The sequence below is a fragment of the Podarcis erhardii genome, assembly GCF_964252035.2.
Source record: "Podarcis erhardii genome assembly, chromosome: 10".
In the NCBI taxonomy this organism is placed as follows: domain Eukaryota; kingdom Metazoa; phylum Chordata; class Lepidosauria; order Squamata; family Lacertidae; genus Podarcis; species Podarcis erhardii.
Window position 1 is genome coordinate 66,956,405 of NC_138500.1, and position 12,095 is coordinate 66,968,499.

The 12,095-nt window shown below is 48.2% G+C and overlaps 1 protein-coding gene across 5 annotated transcripts in view; it reads right to left on the reverse strand.

Annotated features, from left to right (window-relative positions):
• Positions 1-10,071, reverse strand: part of GRAMD4 (GRAM domain containing 4) — a 114,019-nt gene extending 103,948 nt beyond the window's left edge. For 2 of the 5 annotated variants that reach the window (XM_081877963.1, XM_081877961.1), the window contains exon 1: positions 3,728-3,892. In XM_081877963.1, the coding sequence (XP_081734089.1) occupies positions 3,728-3,756 (29 nt within the window). In that variant the 5' untranslated portion in view covers positions 3,757-3,892. Of the gene's footprint in view, positions 1-3,727; positions 3,893-8,909; positions 9,226-10,051 lie in introns of those variants that run through there. The other 3 variants (XM_081877964.1, XM_081877962.1, XM_081877965.1) reach the window with 3 other exon arrangements.
• Positions 10,072-12,095: the final 2,024 nt, after the last annotated feature.

Genomic DNA, 12,095 nt, shown 5'->3' on the forward strand with positions numbered 1-12,095 from the left:
CAGGAGCACAGTATGACCTGGTATAAATAAGACAGTTTTTATACTCATCCCTCGAGAACAGCGCTGTCTACTCTGACTAAAACCAGCTCTCCAGAATCTCAGGCAGAGATTCTTCTCCACTGCCTGCCACTTTGTACACACACATGCTTGCAACACACACTGTGGCCCTTCAGAGAAAGAACCTATGGGGTGGTTGTCTAGCAGAGCAGGGTTGTGTGAACACTTAAATAAGAGTGGGGCTCAAATCTCACTCCAAAGACAATGCAATCTGTTAAAATGCTGCTTCTCCAAGTTGACATCTTCTTCCACTGCACCCGGTCACATTGTGTATCTCCTGGTTCAGCTAAGTCAACATTTTATCTCCACCAAGCTATTACATAAGTGTCCATTTCCCCTTGACTCCAGAAAAGAACACAGGCTCCAAAGAAAAAGCTCAAAGGAATCCAGCAGCGGCAGGGGACTCACATGATCGCAATGTGTGAAATGAAGGATTAGGGAAAACAAGACCAGCAAGATTTAAAACACAGCTTTCCAAACTGGCTCCCCCCCCCCATCAGGGATACTTCCCCCCCCCCCAGCTTTTTGTACAGCACTGCAATTTTGAAACTAACACTGGACTAACCATGGGTAGAGAACCTGCAAGTCATGGGTAGGCAAACTAAGGCCCGGGGGCCGGATCTGGCCCAATCGCCTTCTCAATCTGGCCCGTGGACAGCATGTTTTTACATGAGTAGAATGTGTCCTTTTATTTAAAATGCATCTCTGGGATATTTGTAGGGCCTGCCTGGTGATTTTAGAGGAGTAGAATGTGTGCTTTTATTTAAAATGCATCTCTGGGTTGTTTGTGGGGCACAGGAATTCGTTCATTTTTTTCCCTTCAAAATATAGTCCGGCCCCCCACAAGGTCTGTGGGACAGTGGACTGGCCCCCTGCTGAAAAAGTTTGCTGACCCCTGCTGCAAGTCCTCTGTATGCATTCATATTCCAATTCCCATCAGTCCCAGCCAGCAAGGTCAGAGAAGTTAAAGAGCTGTGATCCTACAAGGTCTGAACACAACTTTCCCATCCCTGCCCCTCGCTCCAGTGCCACGGGTCCTAGAATTGTCGCCAATGTGTAGAAAGCACCATTTCAGCCCTAAACCCTGGTAGGCTGGGCAAAATTAAGTAGCCTTTCCTCAAACTTGGGTACCCAGGTGTTGTTGGACTACTACTCCCATCATCCCTAGCTACCAGGGCCAGTGCTCATGGATGATGGGAGTTGTAGTCCCAAAAAAATCTCTGAAGAGCCAAGTTTGAGAAAGGCTGAATTAGGCAAGCTCATGGTGCTGCAAGGAGTGTATCTGCTCATCATGCTGGGAGTTGACCAGGAAAATAAATGCGTCCCTCCAACTTTAATTGAGCAAAAGACTACAGGCAAGTATGGCAATTATTTAAAGCTTCTAGATTAATCTAGCTGCTAGGGCCTGTGCCTCACTTGCTGTGATTCTTTGCTTGACCACCAGGCAAGAGCAAAGGAGTCTCTATTTAATATTGACCGTGTGAATGCAAAGGAGTCTATCCTGTCTTTTAACAGATAGACAGAAGGTCTGTTCACTCTTACGGGAACAAAACTCTGAACATACAACAAAGACATGCCAACTTTGAGGCTGAAGAATGTAGGAACTCAGTTTCAACCCAACTAGTTTGCTAGGAACTCTATCAGCAATCCACTCAGAACTTTTTCTTTAGATCAAGGCAGAGTATGGAACTGTGTTTTAGAAGAACTTTGTGCAGACAGTGTTTGTGATGGAAATCCTATCCACTGTGTGAACTTAATGGAGATCTGTTAAGAGTGCTCTACTGTACAAGAAGACACTTTTAAAAAACACAATTAACCGCAAAAGGGCATTACAAAGAACGTCATCCACCAAAGGTTCAAGCAAAATCCTCTCCAGCAGTGCACACACATACACAAATAAATTGTTCAGTCTGTAATCATGTGACTACATCTGGCAAGAGGGATCAAGCAGCTCAAGCTTGCTAATAACTGTTAATTATGTGTGACGTTAGTATTCCACTCCTCCTCCAATAAGGCTGAAAGATCACAACCACCTTGTGAAGTAGGGAAGGCAAACTAGCAGTGGTTCTACCCAAGGCCAATGAGCAGCCTCCATTCATGCATGCATCCAGAATCCTTCCAGCTATCAGGGGATACAAGGGAGAGTAGGAGGGATCACTTACCTACAAAAGGAATTTACAACTTTGATATCCAGCTCACAGGACACTGTTCTCTTAAGTCACTGACTCATAGGTGAGATTTTGCCATCACGTACAAAAAAAGTCCCCCTGCTAGTAATGCGGAGAGTGGCAATGTCACACCCCATGGAGAAACAAAGCAAAGCAAAATGCAACTTTTAATGAAAGGGCACGCCGGCCTTTCGTGTTGCATGGGGAGCGGAGGAGAGAAGGCAGGCAGGGATCAGACCCTTCCACCAGGAGCCAAATCGAAATAAACCAAAGCGCCACTGACCACAGCACGCTTTCCCTGACACAGATTGAATCTCTCCAGTAAGTAAACAATTCCCATGCAACCCACAAGAGCGTCCTCCCTCATCTTATTCCCTGGAGCAAAATTCAAAATAACCCCACATCTACCACCAGCCCTTTACACACACACACACACACACACACACACACACACACACACACATACTTAACCCTTCCTATTCCAGAAGAGCACAACCTTATTAACCACATGGCAAAGCAAGGGAAAAAAATATCACAGAAGGAGGGGGGAGACAGCTGAGAGGCACAAAATATGGACAAAAGGCATTATTATTATTATTATTATTATTATTATTATTATTAATAATACCCCACCTATCTGGCTGGGTTTCCCCAGCCACTCTGGGCGGCTTACAGCACATAAGAACCAGTGCCTCCACTAAAAGGAGAAGAAATGGCATTCCCTCCTGAAAACTGTATCATCTCTCTGGCCAAGATATTGTCCATCATTCCTACAGGGGTTCAGGAATGTAATTATTTTTAAAGAGGATGGTGGGGAGGCGGAAACTCAGCCATAGGAAAGGCATAAGCGACAATAGTAACAAGGCAAAGAGAAGACTAGATGGCTGAGAATAGGTCAAAGGAGAAGGAAAACAGAAAAGCGGTTCCCAGGGAACCGATGAAGCTCCTTGCTTCCGACAGAAAGAGGATTCAATCCTCTGGAAAAGCCGAGGCTTTTTTTTTAGATGGTTAGGAATGGGATCTCCCCTCCCCAACCTTAATAATGGAGGAAATGGAAGAAAAAGGGAGCGTAGCAGCGGATTAGAAAGGCTTAGCCGAGAGCCGTGCGTAAAACCAGGGGGTGGGGATTGTTTCTTGAGCCGACCTAAGGAACTTCGGGAGACCCACAGAGCGAGGGGGGCGATCCCAAGACAGATGTGGGGCTAAGAGTCAGTCGGAGGGGGAAGGTGGGGGGTCTCACACTAACAGGCTCGGTTTTGGGGGGCATTAAAATGTGGGCCTCTCCAAAACTGCCACGGTGCGCATTGGCGCTTAGGGAACAAAAGGTGTTGGGGGTACCAAACAAGGGGGCTCCTTTGGGGTCGGGAAATATTATGGGGTGGATGAGGAAGGGGCTGCGGGGTCCTTCCCCCATCAGGAGGAGGCAAAATAAAACACAGCCCAGAGAGACGGGGGTGGGATAGGCGGGCGAAAGTGGGAAGCAGGAGCGCTTTGTTCCTTACCCGGCGCGCAATTCGGACCAAACTTTCATTCACGCTGCCGCTCCGGCCAGGTCCGCGCTCTCGCCTCCGGCTCCGCTTCTCCGGCTCCCGCTGCGCCACGGACCCCTCGGCGGGGACAGCAGCAGCAGGTGCCCGCCCGCCTCGCCTCCTGCTCCGGCCGCCAGGCCCGCCGCCGCCGCCGCCGTGCCAAGGCCGTGCCGTGCGCCCTGCGCAGCCGCCGCTGCCGTCACCGCTCGCCCCCTTCCTTCCAGCGCTCGCAGCGGCAGCGGCAGCATCCTCGGCGCGCAAAGGGGGCCGGCCGGCCCGCGCGCCGCTCCGCCTCCTCCCGGGTGATTGGCGAGGCCGCGCGCCTCCGCTGCGCGCCGCCGGGAGGAGGAGGAGCTCGCCCAACGCGCGCCCCCGCGCGCTCCAAGGGACCTCTGGCTTTGGCAGGAAGGGAGCGGCGGGGGTCGGTGCTGCCCAGTGGCGGGGGTGCAGGGGGGGCTGGCCGCACCGGGCGCAACATCTGGGGGTTAGGGTTAGGGGGCGCAAATCCACGGGTTAGGGGGCACAAATTACTTGCCTTGCCCCGGGTGCTGACAACCCACGCTACGCCACTGGTGCTGCCCCATGCCCGTGGGCGGGTGGGGGGAGTCGAGGGCTGCCCCCCCATTAAAGGAACCCCAGCCTGTTAGTTGCATGAGTTCTTGATCCTTTAATTAAACGGCTGTTAAGGGACGGGTAGGACCATGCATAGGAGCTAGGGGTCTTCGCCCCCCCCATAAAATATTTGAGGGGGCTGCCTCCCCCAAACTTGATGGGCGTTGCCATGCAATGCGGCGCGGGATCGATTGTGCAGGGCGGGGCTTACCTGGACATCACACACACCCCAACAGGGCGGGATTTACCTGGACACCGCCCCCCCCCATATCCGAGCACAATTCAAGTGTTGGTGCTGACCTTTAAAGCCCTAAACGGTCTCGGTCCTGTATACCTGAAGGAGTGTCTCCACCCCCATCGTTCTGCCCGGACACTGAGGTCCAGCGCCAAGGGTCTCCTGGCAGTTCCCTCCCTGCGAGAAGCCAAGTTACAGGGAACCAGGCAGAGGGCCTTCTCGGTAGTGGCGCCCGCCCTGTGGAACGCCCTCCCACCAGATGTCAAAGAGAAGAACAACTACCAAACTTTTGGAAGACATCTAAAGGCAGCCCTGTTTAGGGAAGCTTTTAATGTTTAATAGATTATCGTATTTTAGTGTTTTGTTGGAAGCTGCCCAGAGATGGGTGGGGTATAAATAATAAATTATTATTATTATTATTATTATTACTATTATTATTATTATTAGTAGTAGTAGTAGTATATTGTATTCAAATTGGCACCCCTGGTAGTGTGGGCAGGGCCCCACCCTAAATCAAGTAACTGATTCTGTCTGATCTGCAGTAATTTGTAAAAATCGATAAAAAATATTTGGCAAAAATGAATAAATAAGTAAGTAAATCAAGTGACTAAATAAAAATGTAGAAATAATCGGAATGCTGTATTTGAAATGTTTTCACCGATTTTTCTGAGCTCTTGAGGTCAAAAGAAAGTAATCTGAAATAGCTGTTGTTGAGATAGTTTGTTCCAAATCAGCTAGGCAGAGCCAGGCTGGATCTACACACGGGGGAAATGTAGTAAGTCAGACATTATTAGATTTTATAACAAAAGAGAAAAAATCCCCATGGAAAATGGCGTTTTAAAATTTCCTGCTCTCTGGCGCCATCTGGTGTTGCCTGCTTATAGCGCATTCAAATTGCTGTTTCTTTACTATTGTAGCTGAGTCCCCAGACAAAGGGTTGATAACAGGTGTGTGTCCTGCCCCCCCCCCCAAATTCTGGCTACACCCATGGGTAGTACCTGTGGTGGGGGACACCTTCTGCTAACGGCCTCGCCCTGGAGCAAAAGACAGGCCAGCACAGGACTTTTAATTTGGCCGCCATATCGACCCAACTATAAGTACTCATGGTGTATCAAGAAAAAAAAAATATGCAAGCCAACTGTCCCCCTGCAGCCTCAGTCCCAGGGCCATGTGGATCTCCCAGCCTTTGTATGTGGCCCTTGGAATCCTCTCCAGGCCATGCCTAAGTGGTTCTGCCTGCCAGGCCTAAGTGGTTCTGCCTGCCAATAATGCCTCTTCTTGTCTGGATGGAAGAAAGGAATGTGAATGTAGAAACTAGCCTATGGGGTGCTATGGGGTGTTAGGGGACAGGTACTGTCTCTGGTGTAGGAGTAGTTTGTCCACCTTTGGTCCCCACCCTGCACTCAGCTCTCACCTGTGGTTCCTAATAATAGTAATAATAATAATAATAAATAATTTTATTTATACCCCGCCGTTCCTGGCCAGAGCTAGGCTAAGGGCAGCTAACACCAGTAAAACTGCAGTAAAAACATAATAGAAGAAGAAGAAGAAGAGTTTGGATTTGATATCCCGCCTTTCACTCCCTTTAAGGAGTCTCAAAGCGGCTAACATTCTCCTTTCCCTTCCTCCCCCACAACAAACACTCTGTGGGGTGAGTGGGGCTGAGAGACTTGAGATAAGCGTGACTGGCCCAAGGTCACCCAGCAGCTGCATGGGGAGGAGCGGAGACTCGAACCCGGTTCCCCAGATTACGAGTCCACTGCTCTTAACCACTATACCAAACAACCAATTTAAAATACAGGTTAAAATGCGATTTAAAATGCAGCCTTATTTTAAAAGTAGCCCATATGGTTATAAGGGGAGGGAAACATAAGGGTCAGACTGAGTCCAAACCAAAGGCCAGGCAGAGCAGCTCTGTCTTGCAGGCCCTGCGGAAAGATGTCAAGTCCCACAGGGCCCTAGTCTCTTGTGACAGAGCGTTCCACCAAGTTGGGGCCAGTACTGAAAAGGCCCTGTCCCTAGTTGAGACCAATCTAACCAACTTGCGACCTCCAAAATGTTGTCATTTGTGGACCTTAAGGTCCTCTGCGGGGCATACCAGGAGAGGCGGTCGTGTAGGTACGTGGGTCCTAGGCCGCATAGGACTTTAAACGTCAAAACCATCACCTTAAACCTGACCCTGTACTCCACCGGGAGCCAGTGCAGCTGGTAAAGCACTGGATGAATGTGATCCCGCGGCAAGGACCCCGTAAGGAGCCTCGCCGCGGCATTCTGCACCCTCTGGAGTTTCTGGGTCAGCTTCAAGGGCAGCCCTGCGTAGAGCGAGTTACAATAATCCAGTCTGGAGGTGACTGTCGCAGGGATCACTGTGGCCAGATCAGGGCGAGAAAGGTAAGGGACCAACTTATAGAAGCTGTCAGCATGTGGCAGTGACCACAAGCCCAGGAATAGCTTCGACTGGCTGCAAAGACGGGCTCTAGTGGATTGAGTGGACAAGACCAATAGTGTGTCCAACGGTCAAGAGGGGCTTTTCTGCAAATGGGGCTCGTCAACCTGGGAAGGTAGCCAATCTGGAGGAAGGAAAACTCTGAACCTAAACGTCTGCTGCCTTGCGAAATCACTTCGGGAGAAGGAAAGGTTAAGGAGGAAACTCTGCACAAATCCAGAGTGGAGTCCCTAAGGCAGCTGGGTGGTGCCTTGTGGGCCTTATTCTGGCAACTCCTGCAGCCAAGATGGCGCCAAACGTATTGCTCTGCTTTCCTTTGGACCACATTAGTGAGCCTGAGAGGGGGGTCTTGTTGTCTGGGCAGCCCAGGAGCTCCATACAAGGTCACTCAAGTGCTGGTTTGACTTCACCCCAGAAGGCGCACTCCATTGTCTCTCCAGACAGACGGATGCCAAGCACTGTGACTATATCGGTGTGCATATCTCAAGTGGGTGGGGCAGCCCTTTAGTTTCGGATGGCAGCAGGTATCATCTTAGAAGAAATCTTTCTGCAGGGGAGCACATGAACTTGTGCCCAAAGTACATGAGCTTTTCAAAGGTTTGCAGTCCGATTAAATGGGAAGTGTATCTTCCGAATTCAGCAGGGCTTTAGCCATTAATGCACATATTAGACTCCCAGCTGCCCTAGGGCCATAGTCCTCAAGCATGATTGATGGAGAGTGTTATTTCGGGGGGGGGGGGATGGGGCAGATTGAGAACACCTCCATTTGTAGATCTTAGCCATCGCTTTCCTTCAAAGCCACCTCAGCCCAGGTATGTGAAAGTGAACTACCAAAAAGTTCTGCTTACCAGAAAAAGGGCAACAGCAAGCAAATGATAAATCATTTTATTATTCCAAGTGTGGAGAATGAAAATTATTAACAGGCAGGGGGTGCTGGCATGTCGAGGTTTGCAGAAACCAGCAATTATGTTTTCCTATTCTGCCCTGGAGAGGCATAAAGTGTTCCAGGTGTGTGACCTCTAAATACAAATTATTTTGCTTAGTCATGAAAGAGCAGCACAACCACATGATACATCATTTGCATTTTCTGGATGTGAAAATAAATGATTTATGGATAGGGAGGACATGTGTTCTTTGAGAAAGTTTATTTTATCTAATGCAGGAATGTGGAACCTGTGGCTGTCAGAAGTTGCTGGACTCCAACTCCCATTAGCCCCAGCCAGCATGGCCTTGTCTCATGCAAGGGGCAGCGAATTCCAAGAGCAGGCGCCGGGGAAAATCACGTTGCGGGTGAAACCGTGAAGCCAGCTGATGCCCTACATAGCTCCATCCTTATTTCAGACATCGTGATATATCACGATGTTTAGCTGGTGATATAGCATGATGATGAAAACCAGATATCGCCCAAAACAGCCATCAACTCTTAGGATGAATTCTGTTCCCTCAAGCAACTTATCTGCCCTTGCTTTCAGATGACAAAGGAAGTTGTATGAAATATATATGCTGCGCTGTGCTTTAATGTGAATTCAAAACCCATTGTCCTTTATCTTTTATCCTGAGGTTGCCTACAGGTATATGCTAACAACATCTAACCATCTTGCTGGTCCCACTGAGAGAGAACATGCTGTCCCCGCTAGCAACGGAGAACTGGAAAGCTGACTGCATAAAACCATCATCCCCCAAAGGCTTCCCACTGGGCTCCCAACATAGCTCCTGAAACTTCCACCCCACCACCGAAGAACTATTTCCCACCTCCGCTACTCAGCCAAGATTCTCCTCTTCTTAACCCCCTCTTGTGCCTGAAGTCAAGACACAAACAGAAGGGAATAAGCCCGTCAAATAGATAATTGGGGGGGGCACACCTGTTGCTGTTCTCCCTTCGCTTGCATCTTGGCTCCTACGGGAACTGCCCAACATCTTCAGAGATGGAGGGAAGCCCACTGTGGCCTTTGCCACTGACCCGAGGACCAAGGGTCAGCCAGAGATGGCACCTCCTACCTCCCAGAAATAGCATCACGGCAAGGGGAAGACCGACCTGGCCCCATCCATCGGCCATGCGAGGAGCAACGGCTTCGCTTCCCATGCCAGAAAGAACACTCGGCTCCAACTGTCAGTTGTCCCTGCCAGAAGCAGGAGGCAGGGAGAGAGATAATCTGGCCCTATCCCACCAGCCAAAGGAGAAAAAGCCACCAGCAAGGGGAGATCACCCAGGAGTAGAGGCCAATATATATAGATCAAGACTTCATACCAGCTTAAAGAACTAATTTTCCCCCGTCTGTCTTTCCCTTCTACCCCTTTCCGCTTTTGTCTCTTTCAGTCTTATTCTCTCTCTCTTTTATTTATCTCTTATATAAATGCATCTATAATAGATGCGAACAATAATTGTCTGGAAAGCTGCATAAAACATGCTAAATAAATAAATGAGAATGAGTTGATTGGGGCAGGGGAGCCAAAGCTGTTCCAAATGTTGTTTTAAAATTCTGTATATGCCTCCCCCCCCCCCAAAAAAAAATGAGTTGCCAACTAGAAATGCCCCAGTCCAGCTCAAGTTTGTTGTTGTTGTTTGGTCGTGTCCGACTCTTTCTGAGTAAATCTACAAGCCTGTACTTACTTCTAAGTGGACATAAGCTTGCCCTGTTAATGCGACTAACTAACTGCATCCAGAGCCCTGCATTCTATACTGCATATTTATTTGATGTTCTATATTGCATTGAATGGCACAGTGTTCAACTGATCATACACAGACAAGCTCAATTCAGTCTAAATCCCGGTCATGCATTTGCCATGCAATATTTGCCGCTTGTTAAAATACGCTGCATTTCTCCTGCCCCTCTCTAGCACACGCTGCTTGGGCATAGACAATATATTTCATTGTTTTTACCTGCAAAATGTTTAGCTAACAGCTCAGTCCCACACATACCTACTCAGAAGCAATGAGTTCAGTGGGGCTGACTCCCAGGTTACTTCGATTGCAGCCTGAATTTGAGTAAACAATAAGCCATACCTCATTATTGGGTTAGATTTAGCCTCTGGTCCTGCTTGTTATCTGAAGTGATGTATCCTTCTGTCCCTAGGCAGGAAGTGGTCCTGTCATCTTTATATTTCTGCTTTCTCGTGGCAGTGGGGATTTCCCGTCCCCACCCACCCACCTCCACCGTGACGCTGACTCAAAATGTTCCCGTCCTCGGGAACGCTGTCGGCTTTCATAACACATTGTGTCCTTTGCTCACATAAAATCCTTGCGTAGTAACTTCATAAGGCAGTTATGAATTAAGCGGCAGTAAGGGAGTGAAGGCAAGCATTGATTCTAGCAGGCTCTGAGCTACTCAACTGGGGAAGAACAAACACAGAGAGGGAACGTTGGGAACACCACCTGTCACTTACAAATATGTTTTCCTTCAGTCTCCATTTGCTGTTAGTAAAGCTCACGTTTCTTAAACTGGCAAATCAGCTTATTTGGACGGTCTGGATCTTCACTCCAATGTTTCAGCGGCTGTTTTCCTCCCTCCGATTTGCTTCTCATATGTCACAGAAGCTGTCCCCCTTGTACAAAGAGCTTACTAATGTCCCCCGTGCATTTCCCACACCCTTTCCCTTTGTTCCCAGGGTCTGACATGCAGAGAAATGACAGCTTATTTGCCTAACAGTGCATGACATCTATTTTTTATATAACAGAGCTTTCTTCCTTTCCTCCTTATTCATTCATTCATTTAATTCTGTATTTCTGGCTGCCCAGCAGCATAAGCCGCCCATGTGAAATGTCAAATAATAAAATACAATACTAAGTATTGTTGCACACTGCCACAATCTCCGAGCAGCGTGCTATTTTGGGGTTCCAAGTGCTCACCTGGGGTTCATGATTCCTTTTCGAATAAGGCACAGCAGAGACAGTGGCGTCTTTATGATAGATGGTTTATTTGCACACACACCTACAACCTGAACCTACGATGGAGGGGTTCACAGCAACAACACCCCAAAAGGAGATTGCTTTTCCCGTAGTCGCAACCTTGGATTCAGACAGGAATTCAACACTGCTCTCTGACTCTCTGCTTGCTGCTTTGGTTCTAGGTTGTGCCACAGCAAACTCTGCTCTAAAACTTTGTCCTTCTAATAAAGAGTTGAAGGAGGGGCCCCACCCATTTCGCATCTGGCACAGATCCCCCCCATTCCCTTTGTGGGATGTGAAACACATAGCAGTCAAGTACAACATTCCTAGAATGAACATGCTAGGGGATGCTTTGTACCAGCCAGGAGAAAACTTCCTGTTTCCTCCTGAGCTGCGACAAACTTCCTCTACATGTGACTAAAGGAGGATGTGGTCTAATCTGGCCCTCTCTCTGCCCGGGAACAAGAGCAAGACAGGGAGCACACCTCTCTCTTTTGGCACTTCTCCATTTTGTTTTTCTGTGTGTGAGGAGAAGTGACTGCTTGTTTGCAGTCACTTAGGAACTAACTCCCTTCTGGGATAGTTCCACATGTGTATATACTTTTGTAACATAAGTCTGCCTTCAGGGATCTAGCTGTGAACTGAATGAATGTGAGTAAACTACTTTTATATTCACTTTAATAAGATTGTTGTGTATATTATTTTTAAGAGGGACAAGAAGGGATCTTACCAGAAATCTTAAATAGAGAGCTTCAGACAAACCTGCAACAAGCAAACCACTGTGCGTTTAAAGGGGAATCTTTAAACTCTGCTAAGACATAGAACTTGCTAACACAAGTTAGGAAGGATATCATTAATCAATATATCCTCTCCTGCCTCCCATATCATTCCCACAACCTTTGTTCTTTTAATGGCCCATCATCCAGGTGACCATCTCAACAGGAAGCTAGCTTGGTTTATATGTGAACACTTGCTGGATCCAAGAATTAGAGAGGTCTGGCACCCACAAACTCTTAACATAGAACAAAAACAGTAAAAAGCAGCACAGAAATGGTTCTTTAGCAACAAGACTGAGGTGCAATATAAATGGGACTTACCACATCCCATTTATGGGGGTGGGGAAAGGGCAGAGTGTATGTGTGAGCTGACTCACACACTGAAT